This window comes from Falco naumanni, chromosome 1 (assembly GCF_017639655.2).
Source record: "Falco naumanni isolate bFalNau1 chromosome 1, bFalNau1.pat, whole genome shotgun sequence".
NCBI classification, from domain to species: Eukaryota; Metazoa; Chordata; class Aves; order Falconiformes; family Falconidae; genus Falco; species Falco naumanni.
The window spans coordinates 37401677-37428622 of record NC_054054.1 but is presented as its reverse complement, the minus strand read 5'-3'; the positions used below and the strand labels follow the sequence as shown (position 1 = coordinate 37428622).

Genomic DNA, 26946 nt, shown 5'->3' with positions numbered 1-26946 from the left:
TGTTAAAATGCAAATAATTATCTGTATGTGTGGGGAAAAATAACTAATTAAACAAAGGAAATGAAGTGGATTTTAGTTTTCAGTGCCTCTAAAACCTGAAGAGATAGGAATCTGGGGAGAAGGGATGAAGTGTGCTTCCCTGATGTGTACTTGATTTGAGAAACGTACTGCTCTGGGGTGGTTGAAGATCCAGTTGTGTTCAGCATTTTGGGAGAAAAAGAAAAAAAAAGCAGTGTCTGGGAAAGGGTAGTGACTTTCAAATCATTTTTCATTTAATTATCTCATTAGCTTTCCTGCAACCTTTTTTTTTCTTAATTTTAATTTATTTTTTTTAGTTTTGCTCTAATCCTTTTTCATTGTGATTAGAACTTTTTTTTATTTTATTTCACACACAGTTATTAGCATAACATGATCTGTTTCAGGATTGTCTTGGGGATCATCACAAAGAAGAACATATTAGAGCATCTCGAGCAACTAAAGCAGCACGTCGAACCCTTGGTGATTAGATATATCAGATCTCATAATTAGACACATTAGAAGTCAGGAAGCATGAAACTTGTGAACTGTTCAGGGCTTTTATGTCATCAACTGAACAATGAAATCATCTTATGCTAAAAGTTTGTATTAAACCATAAAACAATATGTGCAAAACCCTTTTGTAGAAATCAAGCTGTTAACGTGGACAGACTGTTAGTCACAACATTAAAGGAACGTAAACAATAGACTTTCTGGTATTTTTGTTCTTGAGATCACATAGATCCATCTAGTTGGATCTGCTGATTTCCCCAGGTGGGAAAGCACGCAGCTAGGGATACTTTTTCCCTGCCTAATGCAAATTAAGATTTTTGTCTATGCCAATCTCTTTTTTTGATCTTGACAGCTTTAAATAGCTGTTAAGTAACAAAGTATCACATCTTTTGAGAAGCAAAGCCAAGTGTGTCTTTAATGTATTGTAGCATTAGATCTTCCCTTTATCAACGTTTTTCAAAAGTACTCTTTATTTTTAGTAAAGTCCTGTGATTCTGCTGCTGTTACCTACAGCAATTAATGTACTCCTTTATAAACTGTTCAGTGATACCCAAGCCACCAAGTGGCATGCTACTGTGTTTGACTGTTGACTTCAGAATCTAGGTACTGTTTTAACCATGATGTTGTGAACTAACCTTAGGTAGATGGTAGACCTTGTCTTAATTTGGACATGGGTTGCTAGTTACATCTCTACTAAACATACCCACCAAGTTTAACTGCTTATGTGCAAAACATGCTAATTACATTCTCATTTTATGCTAATATTTCACAAGTATTTCATGCGTCCTTTAATAAGACAAAACGAAATGTACTAACCAGAATAACAAGGGCAGCAGCTCATTCATTCTGCTCTTTGCTTCTCCTGTGATATTATCCTTTTGGACAGTCTCACCCTTTTTGAAATTTTGCAGATTTGTAACTTTAAAAGCTATGAAGACCCTGTCATAAGAGCACAGTATCTAAATTGGAAAAGGAAAATTTTCTTTTATTGTTAGCAATTTATTTTCTAAAGCTGTGAACTCCAAAAACCAGTTAACTGCTGTTTATTTTACAAAAGTTTCATGGTCGATACAGCGTGCTCCTATGAATACATTCAGCCTGAGCCAGTCTGTCAGACTGGAAGGATCGTTACAATTTAAAAACAGAGGGAAGGGGAGTTTGATTTGTTGTTAGGATTTTGGGCCATCAAGCAATATGTCATTTCTGATGGCTAGGCTGGAACATGCCTCCCTTATGAAATGGGATCAATATCACTTCTTTTTCATACCTCTTCTTTTCTTTGTCCCTCTCTGTTACTTTTTTGTTGGCATACGCTAATCAAAATTTCATTTTTGTAGAAACAAAAAGTTAAATAAAAATTGTCATGGGCTCTACTTGTATCACTTGTATTTCATTAAAACAGACTACAGCTGTCAGAGACCATCTGATATGGTGTCTCAGCATCGCTGTCTTTTAACAAACCGGTGGTTCCTCAATATTTTGATGAATAAAATGTTTTTGTTTAAATAAGAAAATGAGGCTGGTTTAATTGTGCTCTATTCCTGTCAACAAAAAGGACTTGGCTACAGATTTGTTCTGCTTTATTATTTTCCTGCTTGGATTAATATTGATCTTCCGTTTATGCTTTTCAGGCGCCTCCTTGGCATTATAACAAAAAAAGATATCCTCCGTCATATGGCCCAGACGGCAAACCAAGACCCCGCCTCAATAATGTTCAACTGAAACCCATAGCTGAGGAGAGAGAGGAAACGGAAGAGGAGGTTCATTTGTTGAATAGCACAACACTTTAGTCTGGGAGATACTTCTAAAATCAGAGCTGAGAGCTGGGTTTTTGCATAACAGTGCTGCTGGAAATCGGGAGTTGGTCTGGGGGAGAATGTGGCGAGGAGGAAGGCGGATGGGAGCGTGGGAAGGGAGAGCTGCTGTCCTGCACTGGATGCGTCCCGAGACGTCAGGTCTGCCATGATAGTGCAGTGGGCGAGCCATGCGAGGTGGCGCAGTTCTCCAGCCCCAGCCTGGTACTTCAGCATTGAAGAGATGTGTTACTAGTCCCTGTTTCTGGAGGGATCGTTCTGAATTGAGCCATCTTACGGAGACTGAAAGGTCTTGCCCTTTTTTTACCATTGAAAACTGTTGTGTTAACTCATGAAATGTATTAATTATTACACGTCACCTTTCTACATTCCAGAAGAGCTTTATTTCTCTCTCTCCTGAGCCGTAACAAAGCCTCGTTAAAATTGGTGTGCCCTTTTTGAAGCAGTTGTTTCTCATATTGAGATGTACTGTGAGTTACTGAGGTTTGATCACAAGAAGGGAGGTTTTTCTTGTGCCATTAAACGTGTAAGTTTGTACATCATGAAATGCTTGGGGCAGTACAGATCCACTGCGACAAAAACAGATTGAACAGGTAATATCTTGCAAGAACCATGCAAGACTTCTTTCAACCCATGTGCTGTCATGATACGAGAAAAATTAAAACCAGAGGAAACTAGAGTTTCAAAGAAAAATACTGTTTTTGCTGCAGAAAATATCGATAAGGTGACCTGGTCTTATGCAATTTTTGTATTATTGAAAACACTATGATATATACCAATGTTGTGCAGTATAAGGAAGAATACTGCTGTTCTACTAGTTAAGAGCTGGAACAATTCTGTATACGTGTATCTGGTAAAAATTGCATGCTACAACACTGGAGATCCTTCCCCCCCCCCCCCCCCCCCCAAAAAAAAAAAAAAAAAAAAATCTTGAGAGCGGTCATTTTTATTTTCCTTCTCCACAAAAGACGTTCCACTGCTGACACGGTAGGAAGAAATGTAACTCATAACTTGCACTAAATGTATATTATTTTTCTTGAAGTTTTACCATTCTTTATTTATATTTGTATGGATTAAAATTATTAAATATTAATCAGTTAATATCTCACATAACTAATTACATTTTTAATGTGATTTTTATAGAATAATTCATAATCCTCTGCAAGTAATGGAGGATTAGCAAATGTTTACAACTAGAAGGGTTTAAACAAAATAGTTTCTTTATGATCCAACATACATCTAAGATCATTTTCAAACGTAACTTTCACTGCCGTTACCTTGAGATTTCCTTTTTCCTTTACTAGCAGATAACTGGAACAGTAACATTAAAATTTCATTTTAAAAATAATAGGAAGAAAGCAACTATAATTAATAGATTGCTTTTGACTGGTGTTTTGTTGGTTCGTTGTTTTTGGTTTTTTTTTTTTCCTCAAGTGTACAGAGGTGTAAATGATACGTAGCCACAGAAGATGAGCAGCAGGGCAGAACTGAATCCAGTACTTGAAACTTTGGCAGGACTTCAAAAATCAGCAGCAACACGCATGCTAGCAGGTGAACTGACACATCCCTAACTTCTTTACATTTTTCTTTCCAGTCACTAGATTAATTTGTTTCATATTCACTTTACCAAGCCACCGCCATCAGAAACACACACAGAGGAAAAAAGGTAATGCTGTAAGCCTAAAGTAGGGAGGAAAAAAGAAATCTGGCGGACAAAAATTATGCATTATAATATGGGTTTAGATAAAATTTCCTCCTTCTAACAATTATGCCCACAAGACTGCAAAAATTCCAATAATACAAATGACTGAAGACTAAAATAATAATCCTGGGCGTCTCTAAGGCATTCATCACAGTTACGTAACTGTTTTTTAGTAAAAGTACGTGGTATGATTTTATGTGAAGTACAATAACATACTGAACAGAAATTCTGGTACTTTTGGGAAGCTCCATAATGATGCCTGTGCTTAAGTGCTCTGCTGAATTTTTACCAATTTTTTGGAGTGTAAGACTACCATCTCTACATCTCATCGTCTATCTCTTGCAGCAACTGGAACCAGTAGAAAGTGAAATGCGCCACTGGGCTTATGGTGATCAGCCCCTGTATTAAAAACGGGTTTGGAAGTGAAACAGGGAAGTGGGCTGTGTCAAAATGGGAGTGTTGCAGCAACTAGCTGTATCCTTCCACGTGAAGTCAGTGCTAGCAGTTCAAAATTTGTTATGTTGCGTAAGCCTGGAGAAACTTTGCAGAAGAAACTTCACAAAGAGCAGAATTTGGCCCATTTACAGACAGTGGCTCTGGAAGTTGTCTGTGATGCTGATTTCTGTTGTCTTAAATTTTTTCTACAGTGGAAGACTATAAATGCACTACATGTATAAGAATTGCTTTAAATTAGTTTGAAACCTCTGCCATGTCTGATGTTCTCATAAAACACTGCTGTGTGTACTGTATTAACTTGCACCTAATTCTACAGACTGTACTGTCCGAATTAAAGTACAGTTCACACCCCAGCTGTGTTTTATAATTTCAGTATGGATCCCCAGTGCTGCATATAAATTGTGCATCTCTGTTTACTCTTCTTACCTGCTAAGCTTTCTTTCCCTGTTGACATTTAAAATGTCTTCTGGTAAACATAAATGCGAGGTTCTGATAACAAAGTAAGTATGTGTGCCTGTGCTGTGCAATGAAAAATTTCTAATGTTAAACTTTCTAGGGCCTTACTCAAGTTACAAATTTGAAAAAAAGAAAAAAAAATGTGGTGGATGGGAGGGGAAAAGTGTCAGCATTTTTTCTTGGTTTTTTTTTTTTTTTTTTAAACCATTCAGTTACTGGTTCATGAAGAATGCATTCTTTGTTAATCTGTGATGTTGCCTAGAGCTGTATTTAATATTGATCTTAATGTTTTTATTTATAATAGTGTGGTAGAGCTGCATATCATTACAGTAAAAATTCTGATTACTGTGATGATTTAATCAAACATTAAAAACTTCTGTATGACCACTTACTGTTCTGTCATGTTTTCTCCTTGTTCACAAACGGTGTTTGTATTGATTTTTGTGTTAATTTTCTCTGAGAGAAAATTAACAGCTCAGAATTTTACATACACCACCAGTAAGCAGCTAGCTAAGAAAAGAGTGAATTTTAGGAGGAGATGTAGTCTTTGTATTGCCTGGTATTTGGCTACACATCAGTAGCCAAATCAATCCAATCAAACAGATCAGTAGTAGATAATATTTTTCCAAAATAGACATATAAAAAAATCTGTTTTAATTATAGAATAGTTTGCTTCCTGATTTATAATAGAAGCATGTGATGCTTTTACTGTCTAAAAGCCAGGATTGTGTAGTTTCTACCACAGTACCTTTTTAGTACCTCTGGTTGAAAAAAAAATAAAAAAATGTGCAAGAGGTGAATACTTTTTGGTTACTTGTGTAATTTACAGGGCATTAATATGAAGGTCTCTTCTTCTTAGAACCTAAGGAGTAATGGGGAACGAGACTGAATTTTCAAGAAAGCACCTATCTTATGTATAAAACACTAAAGTCTCTGTGTGCTTGTGCTTATTTTTGAATAAATGAAACATTTCTGTGTTGAATGAAAGGGGTGGGGTTGTCAAATTTACAGAAGTAATGCACTTCTACATTGTGAATTCTATATTAAGTTTATGCTGGAAGGGACCTTTGGAGGTACAGTCCTTTGCTAAAAAGTAGGGGCAGCTTTGAAATTTAAGCATGTTGCTAGTGCCCTGTTCCTTTTGTCAGTAGTACTGTCATCGCGAATCATTTGAGTGGCGACAATAGAAGTCACTGTCCGATAGCAGGCCTGGTGACCAGGAGCAAATGTCATTTTCCATTGGTTTCTGGACCGCTAGGTCAAGCGGTTGCCTGAGAGTAAAACACTCAGGCCTAAGTAACAGGAAAACTGAGCAGTGCAGCGATAAACTCGAAAATCAGTTTGCACCCTGTACAAAATCACTTCTATTTTCAGAAGTCCAGATCAGTGAAAACAGGATGATTTCACCTGGCTCTTTAGGTGGCAACTGCAGCAGAATTTCTCATTTCTCTTGTGTCAGTTAGCTGTTTTAAATGCTGTTTGCTTCCCGTTAGTTCAGCCAGACAGCAGGCGGAGCCCAGGCCTAGCGCTGTCAGGCTGCGGAAGCGAACGCCGCCGTCCCTGGCTGTGTTCTACCTGCGCGGTGCGGCAGGACAGAGCAGCGTGCCACCGCACCGGTGGCCACCCGCACCAAGGAAAGGGGGTTCGGGGGGTGCGGAGAAGCAGCGCCGAACCAGCCCGTGCCCACCACCGTGACATCACCGCCCCAGCTCCCGCGGGTTCCCGTAGCAAACGCGCAGCGGCCGCCCGCCCCGTGCCGGCTGTTACGGCCCGCAGCGCCGGCTGCCACCAGCCGCCCCCCGCGGAGGCGCGGCCAGAGCGGGGCCGTGGGGCGGGGGCCGCCGGTCCGAGCGCAGCCCGCACGTGACGCCCCCGCCCCTGCGCATGCGCAGCGGGACACCTCACCCCACACCGCTGTCTCTCCCCGCCCCCCCACCACTTCTCCCCCTCCATCACCACCGCCCCCCCCCACACCCCCCCAGCAGCACGGGCAGGCGGCTCCTTCCTTAGAAAAGCTTTACTGACCGCAGGGGGCACCGCCACAGAGTACAAAACCCCAGACCTAACAATAATAGTAATAATAATGATAATAAAAAAAGCACGAGCACAGGCCCCCCGCCCCCGGCCCGGCTCAGGCCGCCAGCTGGTCCGGCGCCTCCCGCCGGCGGTGGTCCAGGTGCGCCTCGATGATCTCGGCGAAGAGGTCCCTCCGCAGCAGCCTGTACGCCAGCGGCAGCAGCTGCCCCACCGTCTTGTGGAAGTACTGCGGGAGAGAGCGAGGGACAACCGGGCGGTGCTGGGGGCCTGCCTCGCCTCCGGGCTTGGCCGCATCCCAGCCCCTTCCCTCAGCCGCCCCCGTGCTACACCGGTGACAGCCGCGGCGCGGCCGGGCTGGGTTATCCCAACCGCTGGGGGAGGGATGGAAACCTATTTTTAGCGCTGCAAGTGACGGTAACTCGTTAAGGCACCCAGGCCGCGTTTAGGTACTTCCAGTGCCAAGAGCACAATTAGCACCTGTGATGGTTACTGTATGTGACAGTCCATTACACCTCCCCGACAAAGGGGATGAGGTTTAAATACCTTTCCAGGTCTTGGGCTACAGATAAAGTGCCAGCGTGTCTTCTGGCTCCATGAGCAAGGGGACAGCCGGGCTCTAGTCACACATGCAAAGCAGCTCTCAGTGTCTACAGGCAGGCAAAAATGCTGGCACCAAACTGTGGTGTCAGTTATGTGCGAAGCAACTGTTTTTCCTTTCTGTTTACTAAACTAGATGATGTAGTAAGGTTTCTATTTTTAGAAAAGCGCTGCAAAATTATGGCTCTTTCAGACTGCTGCGTAAGATAGGTATCAGGACCAATCACAGTATTGTAAAGATAATTTGTCATTGCAGGAGCATGTCAGTGTTTAATCTTACATGCTGAGCAAAGTGTGAAAGATGGAGGTTTGCCTCCACCTACTCAACCAACTGCAAGTAACCGTTTCCTTCACTGCCCTTCTAGACCTCAGAAGGAATTAAGCAGCTGAAGCAGCACGGTCACTGAAGGAGGAGTCCTAAATCAGCAGGATATCAGACAAAAATACAACGCATTCTCAGATGCTGTAGGGAACTTACGGGAACAGGGCAGAGAATCTAAGAAACACATTGCTAATGTAACAGCATATGGAAAGAGCCATGAATTTTCCTTCATTTCAGCAGCTAAATATTTTAACTAGTGTTTAGCACAATTCTTCTGGGCCTACATTTGGTATTGCAAGACGTTTATCTTTCTACATGATGCTTTGCAGCAGCCCTTATCCGACACTAGTTTTAGTAAAAGTAGCTATTCTGCGTGGGTGTTTCTATAACCATCTGTTCATAATATTGCACTGGTGTTGAAGCTTTTTTGTATGTTACTTCCTAGCCATGGATTCATTACAAACATGACCCTTTTCATCAACGGGGCAGTGGCTAATGCAGAACAAAAAGTGCTGACTAGAATCTTTATGTGTGATTAAGCACCAGTAAGTCTATCAGCTTATATTTATGAGATTCCTTGTTAATACAGAACCAGAGACACCTGGTGGGAGGTCTTTTACGCAGCCATGCCGGCAGTGTAGCTAGGCAACTGACCTGCGTTCACATTTTTTCAGCTGGGGTTACTGCAAAGGTCAGTCCCTTTCTTTATCCAGTTGAGTGTGAGTGCTTGTGCCTATACAAGTAGCTGGGGATGGGGACTGCAGCTCTGCAGTATATCTGCATTAGACATTTTGCATTTTTAGGAGTCTAATGTTAACTCCTTGTCTTACGCACATCAAACCACAACAGGTAAATGCTGTTTAAATGCTTCTGGATTGCAGGATTGTGCTTTCACACAAGCAGTTTTAAATTCAACGTGGAATGAGGTCACAAGTGTGACTTTTTAACAGCCTTCATAATTCATGTAGACTTTTGTGATTCCTAGGGATAATTATGCAATAGAGTTGGGAATAGAGATCTACAACACAGAACAACTCCCTGTCCGTGCCTAAAATAATGCTCAGTTTTGTGAAGTATGATTGTTGTAGTACTCACATGTGATCCATAGCAAAACAGGTCCATTCCCAGCTCGTACCCCATTCCATAGTCACATTCATCATTAGCAAACTGGACGAAGGTCAGCATTTCCTGAATGGGTGCAAAGGCCTTCAGTCTCTCATCATCAGTAGGAGCATCAACAATGGCCTTACAGATTTTTTTCAGATTAGCTGCAAAAAACAAAAGCAAAAATATTTAGATGTTTGGATAAAAAAATTGATTATTGCACACAAGTAGTTTGTGGCAAAAACATACCTGTGTGTCATGCTAAGAGGAAGACCAAGTGGGCACACCCTGAGCTGCTTGTGAAAAAGCTTCCCCCTTCCCTTTGCTGCTCATTCTTGCCCCATGCCCCTCCATCTCAATTCCCCACATACGGACAAGCATTTGTGTGGTGAATTTGCCTCAAGGAACTGACTCTGGTTAGAACAATGCCGGGAGAAGAGGAGGGATAAGAAATAAACCCACAAAGCCCTGAATGTAGATTGGTTTTTTTTATCTACTTCCTGCATGGCTGCACCAATAAAAAAAAAAAGAGAAGGTTATCTAAACTACTACTTCAGGAATTATTATTTCAAATTTACAATGTTTCACTGATTCTCATCTGGTTCATTTAAAGAAAACACTTTCACGTCAAGTGTGATGGTTGAAGACTTCTGCCTTTTATTCCCACGACTTATATTCTTCCGAGTGGGAAAGATGAATACAGTTTGGTTTTTGCAGAGTAGCTGTGCGACTGAAGGCTGTTGTTTACTTAACTAAAGCAGAAGAATATAGTAAACAAGACATTTACCATTTGTTTCGGGAAGTTCTCTGTATCCAACATCATTTTTGTCTACAGGAACAACTAGGCCTGCTCCATGAAATGCTTTGGTCACCACCTAAACAAAGAGACAGGAAATTGAATATTGCACCGTAAGTCAATACAGTGACATAAAATCACTTGCCTCGCTAAACGACATTACACCTGACTGCTGGTGACTAAAGCCAATATACTGTCCAGACTCCAGGACATCAACTCACTTTCAAACTATATAGCAGTTACTTTCAAGTATTAAATTTTAAAATAACTGCAACCTACTCCAGTCAAGTTCTGAACTCTAGGAATCCTTGTACTCACTTGTGTAGCGCTGTACTACATTTGTTTAGTCACCTCCCACCGTAATTATTTCTGATAGCTATGCAAGAAAACTCTGTTACTAAACCACGTCATCCTTAACAGTCCTATTCCCAGTAGATCTGATCCAACTGTTTACATGAATCTTTACTTTGAAGCAGTTTTCTCCATGCTACCCATTCATTTTCATTTTTAGATTATTTCCCTTATTGTTTTTTTCCTTTAACTGAATGCCAAGCTATGGTTTACAAGAGTAAAGTGTTTTGATTTAATCCTATTATTTGGAACACAGTTGTATTTATCTTCTCTCTCCTGAAGTTTTATAAAGCAAACTGATTAGCTCTGGGAACTCCTAAATGAAGCATCCTTACCAACTAGAAGGAGGAAAAAAAAACCCAAAACAACCAAAAGCAAAACAGGCAAGTAAATGGGAAAAAAAAAGGTTTAACAGAACTTAGTCCTCTCCAGTGGATCAGGAAAGTCATACTTTCTTATCTCTCTGTTTCATCTTCATGGTTTTTTGTTCCAGAGAATAACCCAGTTCTTTTGCTGTTCTTGATAGTTTTTCATCTATGTCTTTCAAAATAGCAATTTTCTTTTTATCGGTCATTTCCTTCAGTCTTTTTGACAAAAATAATCTGCAAACAGTAGAAACACATCTTAAAAGAGCTTAACAGAAAACAAACAAATGAATAGCCTTCTAATCACTAAACCTCCAAATCTTATAATGAAGATTAGCAGTCATGGGTTTATTTATACACATAGACTTGGGAATGCAAGCCTCTTAACAACAAGAAAGAAAAAAGTTTGGCACAGATAGTACTTTGGCATTTCCTATCCGTATTTGCATTACAATACAGTTTATGCAACCAGAAAGTGCTGAAGATTTTCCTGGCCTCAGTAGCTGTTCATCTTTCTAATTTGAGAACTCAGTTTGCTGCTTCAGTGCCATATACTCTGTTTGCCACCCAAGTCACACACATAAATACATATTTATGAGTTTCATCATGGTGCTTTCAAAACAAATGTCTTCGTTTAACTCTGCACTACACAAGGGTTCTTTTGCAGAAACTATTCAGTATGCTTTCACTTACTGACACACATCCATCCTTAGAGAGCTTTCCATTTTTAACTGACAGGTGATGAAATTGTTGTTTACAATCATGATGCAGGATGACATAAAGCTTCATGAATCATACTGAATTACATATCCATATAAATGTTATCCTGCCCCAGGTCAGAAATGGTACTTCTTGTAGATATTCATTATATACAGAAGTAATGTATTTTTATGTAGGCAAGAACAAGAGCTTGATGCTATTCATCTAGTATGAGATTCAGATTTCCTTCACCACTGTTTCAGGTGCCCTTTCTTTACTTATCCTTTACTTAAGAAGTATTTCAACACATCCAGCAGGTATTTTTTTTCCCTATAGAGCCCATCCCTGCCAATATATTTAAAGAACGAGATAATTAATACCATCTATTTTACTTGTAAAGGGAAAACACTGCCAAGAAGCCTACTAAGGCTTTTGACAGTACCTCAAAACTTGCTAGCAGGAGCAGAAAATAAGTGAGGGTTTCTTGAGAAAGGAAGATGCATAGTAAGTTAGCTGCGTTATTCCATACCACACTTTCTCCTCTACTCTTACTATTTATAAATAAAAGTAAACATGAACCTTACTTGACTGCGGCAAAGACATTATCACCAACTTGTGAAATCACACAGCCCTTCTTGGCTTCATTTGCACCAACCCACACTGGCAGCTCATCAGGCACATCCCTATTCATGAAAAAGTACACACAGATAGTCAAGCTGTGTCCATTTCTCCTATTTCAAAATAAAATTAATTTGCCTCCGCATCATACTGCCATGTCCTTCAGAAACCTACCAAGCAAAGCCCTTAGATCAAAAGCTCCAAAAATCTTACAGCATGGCTTTGAAAGGAGCTTGTATATCAATACACGCAGAGAGAATACACTTTCCCTTTATTTCATAAGGCTTGACTTTTTCCTCAAATTATCATGGCAAAAAGTTAAAAATCAGTAAGTGAAGATGCTCTGGAGGGCTGGGGGAAGTAGTTTAACAAATATTTAAATCTAGTCTTCAATTCCAATATATATGATCATTTTTAATAAAAAACATCAACCCATGTGTTAATGTCGCAGCACTCTCCAAACTAGCCAGCTGCAACAAGGTCTTTTACCATCACATAACAACACAGTCTTCAGGCCAGTCCCTCTGCTGCCTTTTCCTTGTCTCTCCTCACCCAAGGTGCACACACACACACACACACAAACACGCACGCGCGCGCGCACACACACACACACACACACGCACACTCACCCTCTCTCTCTCTCTCTCTCTTCTCTCTGCTTCTTCCTCCTCTCTCTTCCTCAGCTGCCCTCTCTTCATTGGCTGCCCAACCTCTTAATAGAACCAGCCACAGCTGCACCTTATCTACATCGGCCAACCCGCTGCCCCTGAAGCCACCCCACAGTTGTATATTATCAATGCTAATTAACCCAGCTCCATTCCTCTACATGTTAATACCTTATCACAGAAGAGAAAGATTCTTATTTGGTGATAGCGCACAATTCTGAAATACTGGGGAGGTGGGGAAGAAAAAAAAAAAAAAAAAAAAAAGAGCTGCACATAGTTACAGTCTAGCAAGAGTATGTATTAAATAAAATACCTGAAATATCCCATGTGATACTGTGTTTTGCTATCCCCAACAAGTATAGTCTGGAATTCTGGGGGATCATAGAAGAATCTCCAATGAATATTGAAGTTCAGATCTGTTGATTTTGCTTTTTTGTGTTTTCCAGCAAGAATATCATATGGTCCAACCAGCCTAAGTCCAACACTTGACATAAGTGCATCTGAAAAGCAATGCATGAACTGGTTTACCTTCTGGTGGGTGCATGTCTAAACCAGAAGTTCCTGTGTCACTCAAGGATCAAAAGTTTCCACAAATCCAAGCAGTCAAACACAGTTTACCTGACAAGGAAAGCTGACCCATTCTTTATATTCAGACAGCTTTCACTCATTCAAGAGTTAGGTTATTACACTTCTCATAAGTAGTAGTGGTCAACAGTCCAATGTCCAGATGGAGATCGGTGACAAGTGATGTCTCTCAGGGGTCTGTACTGGGACCAATACTGTTTAATATCTTCATCAATGACATACACAGTGGGATCAACTGCACCCTCGGCAAGTTTGCAGAACGCACCAAGCTGAGTGGTGTGGTTGACATGCCTGAGGGACAGGATGCCATCCAGAGAGACCTGGACAAGCTTGAGAAGTGGGCCCATGTGAGCCTCGTGAGGTTCAACAAAGCCAAGGGCAAGGTCCTGCACCTGGGTTGGGGCAACCCCTGATATCCATGCAGTCTGGGGGGATAAAGAAAATGAGAGCAGCCCTGCTGAGAAGGACCTGGGGGTACTGGTGGATGAAAAGCTGGACATCAGCCAGTAACATACACTCACAGCCCAGAACGCCAACCGTATCCTGGGCAACTGTATCAAATGAAGCACAGGCAGCTGCAGCTGAGGAAATTCTGCCCCTCTACTCTGCTCTGGTGAGATCCCACCTGGAGTACTGCATCCAGCCATGCAGTCCTCAGTATAGGAAAGACATGGACCTGTTGGAGTGGGTCCAGAGAAGGGCCACAAAAGAGATCAGAGGGCTGGACACCTCTCCTACAAGGAAAGGCTGAAAGGGTTGCGTTTTCAGTTCAAAGAAGGGAAGGCTCTGGGGAGACCTTATAGCAGCCTTTCTATACTTAAAGGGTGTATGTGTGTGTATAAAAAAAGACGTGGACAGACTTTTTAGTAGGGCCTGTAGTGATGGGACCAGAGGTACTGGGTTTGAACTAAAAGAGAGGGTAGATTCAGACTAGATACAAGGAAGAAATTTTTCACAATGAGGGTAGGGAAACACTGGAACAGGTTGCCCAGAGAGGTGGTAGATGCCCCAACCCTGGAAACAGTCAAGTTCAGGTTGGACGGGGCTCTGAGCAGCCTGGTCTAGTGGAAGGTGTCCCTGCCCATGGCAGGGGGGTTGGACTAGACTGACCTTTAAAGGTTCCTTCCAGCCCAAACCATTCTAGGATTCTAAAAGGAACCGTTACATGTAGAGCACCCAGGGATGCCACATTCTGTTATGTAATACATTTGGGGAAGTTGAAACCTGGATAGATACAAGGAAACTAGAGTTCCATACTAAACATTTTAAATGTACTTGCAAGAATGGCAGAGTTAGACAATATTTAGTTTCTTTGTATTACACAATTTTAGTAATTATATTTTAGGAAGCTTGAAGTGTACCAACATCTTTGTTATTATCTCCAGCATTCTTGTTTACACTCATGTAAACATCTGCATCTTAACTTGAAAACTGAAGCAGCACTAGAATGCACCTGACACCTCAAGTCTGCCTGCTCTCAGGTTGTTTCTGTGAGTTAGAAAAGGCAAAAAATATCTAAAAACCCACCACTTGGTTTCTCAGGATCTAGTTCCTCACAAAACTTCCAAAACTGATAGAAATCTTCAGGCAGCCTAAGTCGATAGCATGTTTCTGCTTCTTGACGAAGATTATCGGGGATATCTGCCTGATCTGACCTTCTCTTCTTGACGTCTCCATTTTTTTCACACTGCAGATAAAAAAACAATAACCCAAAGTTCATTTAGTTGCTTTCTGTCTGTTCTACTGAAGGATTTTACAAAGCTTCTGTATTAATTGAGGAACAATGATTAAGACCATTAATTCATGGTTGTTACTTAAGCCAGCATATATATTAGAAGATCTACTTTGGACAGAATCCCTTAGAAGTGCATTATCTGAGACATGTGCTAAATACGTATGAAATGGCAAATTGCTACTATAATATTAATGGGTCAATATAATCAACCGAAGCACTTTTATTATTTTGTCAAAGGACTAAGATTAAACCTTGGGATTGCTATGTTTTAAATTATTTTAAAGTTACCATTCCCAATGACACAGCAGCTTGCACCCCAGAAACTTGTGTTTTACAAACAGTTGGAACTAGGGATACTATTTTGTCATGTTTGTTTCAATGACATAACAAAAATCCTCCAAGTCTGTGCTCTCTGAACTACTCTGCTGTTCAAGGTATGAAGTGGGGCAGTTCACAGCATAGCATTTTAAAAGTAGCTTGAAATTTGTTTTAAAAAACAACATAACACAAACCACAACAGGCTACGAAACCTCCATTCAAGCGCTCACACCGCTATGGCGGTAACCTCAACTACCTCACTCCCACACAACACTTCAAGAAGTGGTAGGGATCATGACCCCCGTTTTAAAGAAAAATTGATAATTTCAAAAGCCAAGGTTTGTTTCCTCTCGCTAGGCCAGTACAACGAGGCAGACTGTCACCCCCGAGGCGGGCCGCCACCAGGCACCGCGCCGTACCGCCAGCCCCGGCCGCGGCCGCCCCTGCTGCCCACCGCACACCCGGAACGCGGGGGTCCCCCGCGAGAAGCCCCGGTGGAGGCGAGCGGCCCCCGTGCCGGAGACGTGTCCGCGGCCTTCCCGCAAAGCTACGGAGCGAACCAGAACGAGGGCAGCGGCAGGCAGACGCCTGGCGCTACCCGGCACTCGCGCCCTCAGGCCTACGGCCCCACACCGCCGCGGCCCCGGCAGCTCGCCCCCGCCCCCACCCCGGGGGCCCCGCCGGCCGGCTCGGCTACCCCGACACCCCCCCCCGGCCCCGCTAACGGCCACCTGCTCGCCGGCCGGGCCTGCCGCCCCGCGCGGCCTCCGCTTCCCGCCACCTGTCATGCTCCCGCCGGCCGCATCGCCCCCCGCCCTCCCCGGGCCCGCTCTGCGCCTCTGCGCCTGCGCGGGCGGCGGCGCGACCCGGCCGGCCACGCCCACGCCCACCGCCCCGCCTCGCGCAGCGGCCGCGGCCGGTCGTTACCGTGCCCGCCCGCGGCGGGGCGGCATCCGCGGAGGGGCTGGGGGCCAGCCGGCCGTAAGGCAGCGGTGTGGCGGGTGCCTGCCGGAGGAGGGAGCGGCCTCGCAGGGGGGCGGCGCGGCTGCCGCTGCCAGCCCGCGCCCCAGCCCGGGGCAGCGGCGGGGCGCAGGGACTTCCCGTCCTACCTAGGCGCCCTGCCGCAAGGTGAATGCGCGCTTCTAGCAAGGGCGACACGCAGCTGTACATCAGCGCAGCGCCCGAGCGAGCCTGCTCCGGACCTGGCTGAGGGGAGGCCCAGCGGTACCCCGCGGGCTGCGTTAGCCCCGGGCTGGAACCGGCATGGCGGCGCCCGAGGGGGCAGCGGGGCGGGAGGAGAGCGAACGCAGTTAACCCTCGGTGGCCAGCACGCCTTCGGCTGGAGCTGGGTGCCAGACAAGGAGGCGACAGCCTTGCAGCCATGTTTCCTCAGGGGTAGGCACTTCGGGACTGTTTATACGATTTCGAGGCCGATTTTTATTTTTTTTTTTTACCCTAATTACACATACGTGCAAATTCCTGTAATACAAGTTAGGGTAGTATATCGGGATGAAGGAAGAAAAAAAAAATTACCTGAGTCTGATGTAACCTCCCTTCAGAACTAAAGGCATAAGAGAAGGAGGAAGTGATACTACTTTTCAGTACACAGAAAAAGGAGAAAAAAAAACACCCGGCTAATCCCCTGTGCCTCTGTTTCAGCATTTGACAGCTGCTAGCAATACGAAAGTGTCATCACATAATTTCTCTTTCCAATTAAAGAATCAAGGCAGCAGTGTGTAACATACAGCAAGTGGGACACATTCCTCAGTTTAGAAAAGCACATAAGCATATTATGCAACATCACTCATTTAAGTATATCACTGAAATTCTTTGCATAGAAAAAGGCCTGGAAAACCAATAGCACAGAAGGAGGTGGTGGGAAGCTGGTTATATATAAACCTTTGCTTTTTTTTTTTGTTTCAGTAAGTTAGATTGCAGTAGGTTTATTTAAACAAGCATAATGTAGTTTTAGTTACAGGAATTTTCTGGTACGCAGTGTGTGTTCAGCAAAGATGTATATATGGCATAAATCCAGTGGGGTATTTTATCCTGCAGTCCATTAAGTTGTAAATATTTGCTTGGTATAGATTATTAGTTTAGGACTAGGAATCAGCTGCAGTGCCTTTCAACCACCTATGACATAGACAGTTATGCAATGAACACAAAAGCTTGATAGTTTTAGTTATGCATTGTTAGATGCAGTGTCACAATAAACTTGATCCTTACTAAGAATGTTACTTCCTTTATGTAAAAACAGCTAGGTACTTCATGGAAGCCATTGGCTGAGGATATGTAGATGTAGGACAACCAGTGACAAAGTCCTTTCGGAATCGCAGAATGGTCGGGGTTGGAAGGGACCTCTGGAGATCATCTAGTCTAAACCCCTGATAAAGCACATTCACCTAGAGCAGGTTACACAGGATCACACCCAGGCAGGCTTTGAATGTCTGCAGAGAAGGAGACTCCACAACCTCTCCGGGCAGCCTCCCTCAGCTGGAAAAATTGTTGTTTAAGTCAACATGTTAAATTGTTTACTTCCTGAAATCCTGCACACATAGGGAATGAATATTAAACTTCAAATAAAAACCTTGTTTAAGGCATGGATTACATTTCATCACCTGAGGTTAAGCAGAAACGAGGTACAAAAACCTCACTATAAAAAACCACAAACCTAATTTTCTTCCTGAAAAGCATGAAGAGTACTGCCCTGAGGTTTCTTTGGGAAATGCTTTCTAATATTAGCGTCAGTCCATAATTTCTAGTATACCAGACCTTAAATGTAGTGGAGGCTAGACAAAATGGTAGTCGAAGGAATGACATTTTCCTTAGTAGCTTGGTGGAAAGTGTTCTAGGTGACTTGAGAATAAAGGCGTATCTCCTCCACCCCCATCACAATCATCCATTACATGCCCTAGCTTAGCTTACCGAAATTCTAACCTCATGGAGCAAATTGAGTCAGTGACACCAAAGACGCCAGTATTTCCCATTTCAGTATTAATGCTAACAAATGCGAAGTTCTATCAGCCATTACTATTTCAGGATAAGCTTTTTTCCTCTGTTGCAAGGTGAGGTTAATTAAGGAATTCCTTAATTAACCTCACCTGCAAACCTTTAGCTTTACAGATGCTTGTCATGTTCTCTTATTCTCCTCTCAGTGTTTGCTGAAAGAAACATTTTGCATAACCATTTTTAGTTCCACAATTACATTTTTACTAGGGTGAATGCAAAACTGACATGGGAAGGCTAGTCCAAGCATGCCTCATGACTAAGCCTAGAGTCTCAGGTGTGTATTCCTACCACCTTGGTCTTCTGCTGTAAAACAAACAAATGAACTCACCATGAAAACTTCTACCTTTATTTTCGGTCAAGAAGAAAACAGAACCTTTTTACGGGTGGAACGCTTTGAAAACCTAAGATTGACTTTTGCCTGTTACAGTATTTTGCATTATAACATTGAGAGAGAAGTAATGGCAGTGTGAAATGAACTTGCAGTGGCCCCATTTTAGGTATGCTAATATCTCACAAGGCAAAGTGGTGCTGCAAAAAATACAAGTTAAATAGAAAAAAATAATCCTGTGTTGGCTTATCATTAATATTAGTGCTATGTCTCAAAGGCCTAACTTGGAGGGCCTTTACTACTTCACCGAAGATACAGCTCAAGAGCTTTATCGATCAGTTGATATTTTTGTGGTTTTGTTCTTTTCTCCACACAGGCTATTAAAGTCTCCAAGAGCACCTCTCTTCTAGAATAGCTTGACGTTTGGTGATGCCACAGGAGGGAAAGACACAGAATCCAGGAAGGAAGTTACTAAATCCTCTCCATCTGAGGAACTCAGTCTCTCACACTTTCCAGGCAGGTACCCCAGCCACTAGATTATTGGTTAAGAAGAGCAGTATTTGGCCATATTTAAGATAAAATGGGCTTATAACAATTTGTGTGTGTTTATATATATATATATATGTGTGTGTGTGCGCGTGTGTGTATAGAGTGCAACTCATAAACCTTTTATAGGTGTCTTCCAAACAATTTTGGAATGAGTACTTCAAGAGAAATAGGTAATGAAATGCTCAATTGCCTCATCCTATCCCATCATGCTTGAAAGATGAGGTAGCTAGCTTGGTTCCATTAAGATCGTGATGGTGGTTATGCTCAGAAAACTAACTTTGCATGGCTGGATAGATAAAAGGGGTATTTTTTGAGGCTGCATATATCTAGTCCCAGAGAGCAGCTGATGTTCTCAGAACAGCAGTTTTGGGCTTAAGTACACACTTTAGGTTTAATAAATTCTTTCAGTTAAGTCTATTGTCATCAGTTCTTGTCTGAAGTGTGGATATATATTGTGGGGTGCCACTATACAAGCCCTTAACAAAGAAACTGTAAGATACTGAATCATTATACGCTACACCATAGTATTTTTTTCCCTCTCTGTGAGCAAGTGCTAACTCCATCTGTGTGTCTACCTCCAAATAATTTGTGCTCACTTCTCAGGTCCTAGATTTGGAAAGCATGTATCATTTGATATTGATAGTCATATTGTCATTTGTTCTGTTAACAACCTGTAAAGCTGTAACATGGAAGACTTGACAAAGAAGGATAAGCAACTAAAGCAGAGTTTACAATATAGTATTTTAAAGCCCCTTCCTTCAAACTAGTAAACATAACCTATGTCTGTACCATCACTTCTGAATCACCATAAACAGAGATAATCTCAAGAGGTTAATCTGCAAAGTAACTTCATCAGGCTTTAAAGCTATCTCTATGATTAGTCCTACTATGCAGTGAGCCTAGCTTTTTTATTTTTTATTTTTTTTTAATTCATAACTATGCAGTAAGAGATTTTACGATAAATCACAGAGCTGGAGTCTTGTTGTCTTGAAAAAAACCTTGTCAGACCTGCTTTCTCAAAAGCTATGGTAGATACTTCCTGTGTATAAATTTAATTTGCCCCTTGAGGTCAACCAAGGCTTTAGTGGATCTTAAGAGGATTTTTCCTTTCCTATGTCCATTTCCTAGATTATTACTTAATAGCCAAAGTTACCAAAGTATGCCCCATGCTATGAAAAAATCTCAGTTCTTAATTTCAGGGTTTTATAGCTATTAATTATTGAGAAGAAAGCCTTCATGAGTTAAAAGCCTAAGCTATAGCTTTATCAGCTGCTACATACTAGAGAGAAGGAAAGACTTGCAGGTTGTTGAAATCCAATTTTGCTTCCTCAGTGCTATTCACAAACTCATTTATGCTCATAGCTTTCCTCCAGAGTTGATTGCCTTCCTCCCACCCCCCTTATAAGGTTCAAATTTGGTCACCTGTGAAAAGCAACAGGAATAAATTAAGCTATGCTATCCAGATATTCAGTGCTGAGATGTTAGAGGGATTTATATTTGAGGAAAGAGATCTGTGCGAGACACAATAAAGTCTAATCTCCATTAGTTAGATGGGGTGCAATACATATGGTTCACAATCTATTTTTCCCTACCCTTCAACATACGCAACTAGAAGGTAACAGTTAAAGTCATGCTTAGGTACTTTTTTAGGTAGTTTCAAAAGTAGCTAAGCAGCAAGGGATAGGTGCATGCAGTCTCCTCATCAGTCTCCACAACATACTGATGACGAGACTATGCAGTATAAATATATGTAAATTCTGATTTCTGTTCAAGGACTAAATTTTTGCCAAAGAACGATACTACATTTTTCTTACCACAAGAGGGAGCCATTTAAATTCTCGTCGCTAAAAAAAGCCGTTTGAAGACCAAAAAAAATAATAATCTTAATCCATGATTGGCCCTGCTGATGTCCTTTTGTAGCATTCAGTATAACTCCTTTAAAAGTAGACATCTTGTTTCTGAACACCAGATAATTTAATCTTATTTTAAATAATCCCAGCATATTTAGCAAATGTTGCATTTTTGTGTGTGTTGGCTGTCACGTTGGGGTTTTAGAGAGTGCAGTGTGGCACAAATGCAGTGAAATTATGCTATTTTAAAATAGTTTTAACACTGCAGTTTAAGTGAAAGTCTGGTTCTTAAGGAGTTACTTTAGAATATTGCCAGCTTTCTTCTCAGGTTAAGCCTCAAATAATCCTCAAATCACACAGAGCCTCTGTTCCTTAGGGTATTAGCTTCATGTTTTCAGGTTCATAGGAGGACATGTCCTCCCATCAAAATAAGGATGAGCAGAAACTGTGGACACATTCAGTGTCAAAGACAAGATGTGTCTCCAGGAAGGTTGTGAGTAAGTAGTGCTGCAGCAGACTGCAAAGACACAGAGTGCCTCTGCTGAGTCACTACCTCACTGCTGCCTGTGCTGACAGGTTGTCCTGGATCCCTGCCAGCTCCCCTTGCAATTCTGCAAGGTAGGCTATATATATAAGGATGAATTAAAAAAGAAAATACAGTGGGAGGAGGCAGGGAGGCAGGGGGGAAAATCATGTCACTGGAAGAAAACTCATCAGGATACAGCAGGACATATATTTCCTGAGAAATCCTGGAGGCTTCAGGTTGCTTTGTATCGTGAATGTTTAAAACAGAACATGGATGAAGATACACAGTAGTTTTGCTGTGAAGGACTTAAGTTAGATGTACATTTTAGTATGGTGATTAACATTATTTTGGCATCAGTTCAGTGAGCCTTGCAATAACTGGTCTTGACAAGAATGTAAACTCACAGCTTGGTACTGCTGTAATCCAGCATTTTGAACCACTATTTAGATATGGCAACTAGTAGTGGACTATGATTTTAAGGTGGCAATAGTATATTACTGCAAGCAAAAGTCTTTCTGCTTTTGAATATAGGAAAACCATTCTGATCACATAAATTAGTGTTTGAAACACAGAATTTCTATGCTATTCTGCATTTAAATTACTTGTTAGTTCTGTGCTGATACAGAACTGCAGTTTATGTAGGACCATTTGCCATACCTACTAGTTAAATTTTACAGATAGACATAGGCATATATGAGTTGCCTAGTTTACTTGGAAGCACAGCTATGTATGTTAAAAGCAGCAGTGAGACACAGTTCAGCTGGGTGTATTATCCCAGAAAATTAAGAGTCTTCCTGTAAGAACCTACTCCTTTAAGGGGCTGCTAATGTGAACACCCAGCCAAAAAAGTGTTTCCCCCCAACAAAAGTAGAACTGTCGAGTTAGTAAGTCTAATTCAATTTTATTTCTAATAGGATAGTGTTCTGAGCCAGGCAATCTAGGTACAAGATTCATTTTTTCCCATTCTATGCTTTTGTCATTTATGGGTATTGTGCTTCTCTTCATCTGTAACTTTTCACCTTAAACTGTTCCCTGCATATGTACAAAATACAGCATACAGGTAAAGAAGTTAAAAATGTATAAAGTCAAATGGGTGCTACTGGAGGCAATAAATGAAAAAAATTCTTCAGTCTATTACATAACAATAATAGTCTAACAGCATATTATTTTAATCAATGGCCTCTTAGTAGAAGCCCTCTTGTGAGGCTTTACATTTTTAATACAAAAGAGGAATTACTTGATAAGCATGCTTATCACCAAGACAAACCCTGCATACATTATTTTACCATTAGTAATTTCTGAGACTGTCATGTCTTTCATATTTACTTACATTTATACACACTACCTCCCAATCTTTAGTTTCAGAACCCTGTTTTTGTGGGACAGTTTCCTAATGTACAGAGCAATTCACATTCTGCTGTCACCAGATGTTAGGGTGACAATCAATACAAATAATGAAACAATATGTATTCATTACGTGTTGACTGATTTTATCTAGTACATGTGCCTTTGTTTCCTCCTCTTCCAACAGATAGTGGGGTGAGGGGGTGGAAAATAGTGGCTCTGAGTCATTTTGGCTTAGGCTAGAGTGAGTCAGGAGGCAGGCAGTTCAATATGATTCCTTCTCTCCTTTTTCTTCGGGTCTGAAGTTGGGTGAATTGATTGTATTCCTATTATCTGGTCTTTAGAGACAGAGAATTACTGGCTATAGCTGACTGACTGGCAAGATTCCTTTAGGAGCAGGATAAATCCATTTTTGTATGTTAACATCCTAAGAGGCAGTAGTTTACATTTTCATATAAACCACTGTCTAATAACTTTTGTAGTCATTACTGCTGTGAGAGTCCCTAAATCTAAGGATTTAGTGTATGGCTTAGAGTGAACAATCCAATTATATTTAGCAGCTTCTGTAAGAAACATTTCTTCTTGCATTTTTCTGGGCACCCTGGCAACCACAAAACATTAAAAGGAACAAAATCTGGGTTTAGCATAAATCTTAGAGGCTGTGCTGAAGTATAACATTGTCTTTGGACTTGTGTTCATAGTTAAGGCTCTTCCCTCAGACCTGCTTGGATGTTTCCACTCCATATGGCTTCTAGCACAACAGTACAGTAGACTTCTAGTTAATAACACAGAGCCTGGCATATTCTTACTGTGCCGTTCCCAGCTAACTGTTTCAGTGCTTAGAGCTGTGTAGCATTAGCACAGTCTGTTCCCAGATAAGTTATTTTTCTGTCTATAAGCATGACTAATTCAGGTGCAGCACTGTGCTGACACAGGCTCTACCATTTCTGGTTCTGGAACCGGTCAGGTATGACGCTCATCTGGGATTGCTAAGCTGTGCCGTTGCACAACATAGGCAGCACTGACAATTTATCCTGTTCAGTTTTCTGTGATTCCATTTCCCCCTCATCTGTGTTGATACTATACACTTCCATAAACAAGTGTCGCAGCAGGGAAATATGTCTAAAGCCCGCCCCCATGGTTACAGCGTATTCAAAGACAACTGCACTAAAGCAGGCTTACGCCCAGCATGAGGAAACAACTCTCTTCTCATCAGGGTGGTGGTGGAAGAAGGTGGAGCGTAGCACCCCCCTGTGATGCAGACCGGCTGAAGTCTTGGGCTTGCTGGCCCTTTCACATCAGAGCTGAATCTGCCCTTAGGGCAGTAACCGAATTACTACAGGCTTCACTGGGAAGCTGCGATACAGTGTGGCACAGCGTGTCTAAAGGACCAGGCTTTCACACCGTAAGAGGAGGTTGACAAGCTCCCTCAGCTTCAGGGAAGCAACGTATTTCTTATGTAACTTCGATTCTCTAGGGCCCACAACTTTTAAAGTAATATAGACACGACACCTGTAGTGTCAACACCAAAAGATAAAAATAGCAAATAGCACCAAAGATAGTGAATGCTTCTTTCACAATTTTGTCTTGAGCATCATCACTTTTCTGCTGAGATTTTGTAAAGTTAAGCTTTGTCTTTGTTGGGATGTACCACTTTCCACAAGCCAAACACCCACACCTCTCAGGTATTAGGGATGTTCACAAGTCCACTGAAACTGCATCTCATCACCTATCCGTAGTACTACACCAGCTTTGTAAGCCACCAATTTAGTTACCAGCAGGATACAAGCTTTAAGTATTTTTTCCCCATAATATATTGGCAAAAAATACACAGGCTTTGTCTGTGTTGAAAGCTGATGTGGTACCCTTCCTAGAGACTCCTAAGTTAAAAGTTATTAGTACCAGCTAGCCAAGATAGCTTTAAAGAAAATACCCCTCCCTTAAAGAAAATCCCACAACATTCCAAAACAAGAAAAAACATTTTAAAAAGTCCCCAACTAACAAAAGAACCACCAAAAATCCACCCCAGACCCCCAAACCCCTGCCCAAATACTACCACACAAAAAGCCAAGATCATAGAGTCTCATCCAGGTATTACATAGATACAAGTTGCCATGTTCAGAGAGATCAGTTTTCCAATTTAGAGGCCACCAACTGTCTTAATTTTGTCAGCTCCACCCTTTGCAACTAGCAGCAAAAGCAGAACACCTAAATTGCATTGGTGAAGAACTACAAAGCAGTCTCTTTACTCCTTTTGCTTCTTATTCTGTATTTACACCAAAAAAACCTATTTCATAATTAACCTTTTCTGTTTTTTAAAATATTTTCTAAGTTTAAGAACACTATGTACAAAATAGCTTCAGTGCACAAGGTATTGTTGTGCTATATTTATAGCCAAATTGCTACAGTTCAGCCAGGTAACCTAGTAATTAGCCCTCAGCTCCTTCACAGTTAAATATTTTTTTTTCCATACTTCAAAGAGAAGCTAGACCAGCCCCTCATCTCAGTACAACCTAGCTACCCGTCAGCAGTTGTTGCTTCCTCAGCAGAAAGATAAATACATCGGCTATTGTTAGACAAGCTCTCCATCCTTCTACTCTCAGAGCAAAAAGGAATAAAACATTTTATTAAATTACACATCCTAGCAGAATAAAAGAACAAATAACTCTGAATGAAAATTCTTACCATTACAGGGCAAAAAAAGTCCAAAGTGTTACCAAAATCTGTGACTTCATGGAAAAAGCTGTATGGCTTATAAACAGGCTTGTTCTCTTATGCAGATGTACTCTTACAAAGTTATGGGCAATGGCTGATGGGTTGCAGGGTCTCAGCTGTACCTGCTTCCTGGCCATTTAACCCCTGCATTTCTGGTTCCAGTTTTCAGCAGATAGAACTAGGAAAAGGAGGTTTAAAATTTTAGATTGTTTAGCAGGACATAGCTTAAGGAATTTGTAGTGTCCCCAAAACAACAGTATAACTCATCATACCTGTTCTTTTCCTGCATAATTTCCATATTTTTCCCTTACTTATTCCATTTTTTTTTTACTTACTACCTCTCCTTTATGCTGCCTATCAGAAAAGATAAAAGGTGTAAAATTTCTTCCGAAAAAGAAAAGGAGGAGGCTAGGCAGGGACCTCATCATAGAAAACATACTCATTAAAATGGCAGTTGCAAGTCTTTGGTTTTTGTTACAGTGTCAAGGCTAGTTTAAAAGAATAGCAATACTTCTTCTATTGATTCTATCATTCAAATAATTCTGTCTACATAGAGCAAATTAATTAAGGAAAAGGAAAGTACTGAGAAGCAACAAACAGGGCATGAATGTTGCAAGTAGGGCTTGTGGAAGCTTGTTGAACTATCGTTAATTGTGCTTTCACTATAATTGGACCATGGTGCATTAATAGTAACAAAGTAAGTTTTGGATATTACAAATACATTCTAAAAGCCAGTTCTTTTTAATGCAAACTTTTTTAAAGTCTCAGTGTTTTCAGAGTGTCCGTCTACATATTTAAGCACCTAAATACACTATTTAAGCATTACTGAGTTTTTCAAATTGATATGTATTAGATACTCAGTTTCTGTCATTGGTCGTTTATAAAGCCCTCATGGTGCTGATGCAACCTAGGCATAGAATTCAAGCTAAAACATCAAACACCTTACAATCAAATTCCTTTTTGCTAGAAAAGTTTGGATCTCTGATACCTTCTGAAAGGTTCTGGGTGCTCTGAACTGTAGGTTCAATATACTTTTCAGGATCACACCACAGTAAGCAAAGTCACCACATTTTGGGTTTTGCAGCACAGTTCATAGTTCCAGAAATACAATACACATGAATTTTAAAATAAAACAAAACTGCAGTATATGGCAGAACGAATAAAAAAAATCCTTGCAAAGTCACTGACTCCATCTCTTTTCTTGGAGTAACATCTTAGAAACTCTGCAGAAAAATGATTGCTGTCTGTGTCTCTTTGAAAGAGAAGGACTGGTCCCATGAGGCTGGTTTCCTAAGAAAAAATTGCAGATTAGTCCTCTTAGTACTATACAGACATTTTACTAGGACAACAATATTTACTGTTACAGGCCAAATTCTGATAAAGATATCAATTGAACTGATAACCAAGAATCCAAAGGGTAGTGGTGGGGCTGAGAAAACTGCAGTGTATTATTTCCCAAGTAGGTCAAAACCAAGGA

The 26946-nt window shown here is 41.3% G+C and overlaps 2 protein-coding genes across 9 annotated transcripts in view; one reads left to right on the top strand and one right to left on the bottom strand.

Annotated features, from left to right (window-relative positions):
* The window catches only part of CLCN3 (chloride voltage-gated channel 3), a 70726-nt gene extending 65383 nt beyond the window's left edge, over positions 1 to 5343 (top strand). For 4 of the 7 annotated variants that reach the window (XM_040589155.1, XM_040589193.1, XM_040589145.1 and 1 more), the window contains 2 exons: positions 423 to 498; positions 2160 to 5343. In XM_040589155.1, coding sequence (XP_040445089.1) covers positions 423 to 498; positions 2160 to 2318 — 235 coding nt within the window. In that variant the 3' untranslated portion in view covers positions 2319 to 5343. Of the gene's footprint in view, positions 1 to 422; positions 1899 to 2159 lie in introns of those variants that run through there. The other 3 variants (XM_040589183.1, XM_040589202.1, XM_040589172.1) reach the window with 2 other exon arrangements.
* Positions 5344 to 6958: 1615 nt separating this feature from the next.
* Positions 6959 to 16538, bottom strand: LOC121085985 (histone PARylation factor 1). 2 transcript variants are annotated; one of them, XM_040589045.1, is made up of 8 exons: positions 16076 to 16538; positions 14623 to 14782; positions 12824 to 13010; positions 11812 to 11910; positions 10615 to 10765; positions 9804 to 9891; positions 9008 to 9180; positions 6959 to 7219 (listed from the first exon to the last, which is right to left on the bottom strand). In XM_040589045.1, exons 1-8 carry the CDS (start codon positions 16529 to 16531, stop codon positions 7088 to 7090), a joined length of 1446 nt encoding a protein of 481 aa, XP_040444979.1. In that variant the 5' UTR covers positions 16532 to 16538; the 3' UTR covers positions 6959 to 7087. The 2 variants fall into 2 exon arrangements, with proteins under 2 accessions (XP_040444979.1, XP_040444990.1); XM_040589056.1 differs by lacking the exon at positions 16076 to 16538 and adding an exon at positions 15880 to 15978.
* Positions 16539 to 26946: the final 10408 nt, after the last annotated feature.

Coding starts and splice junctions, on each gene's coding strand:
- LOC121085985 (XM_040589045.1), bottom strand. CDS start 16,531: ATGGCTGCAAGGCTGTCGCCTCCTTGTCTGGCACCCAGCTCCAGCCGA. Junction 13,011..14,622: donor AGATCCTGAGAAACCAAGTG/GTGGGTTTTTAG, acceptor ATTGCTTTTCAG/ATGCACTTATGTCAAGTGTT. Junction 10,766..11,811: donor AATGTCTTTGCCGCAGTCAA/GTAAGGTTCATG, acceptor TACTGTTTGCAG/ATTATTTTTGTCAAAAAGAC.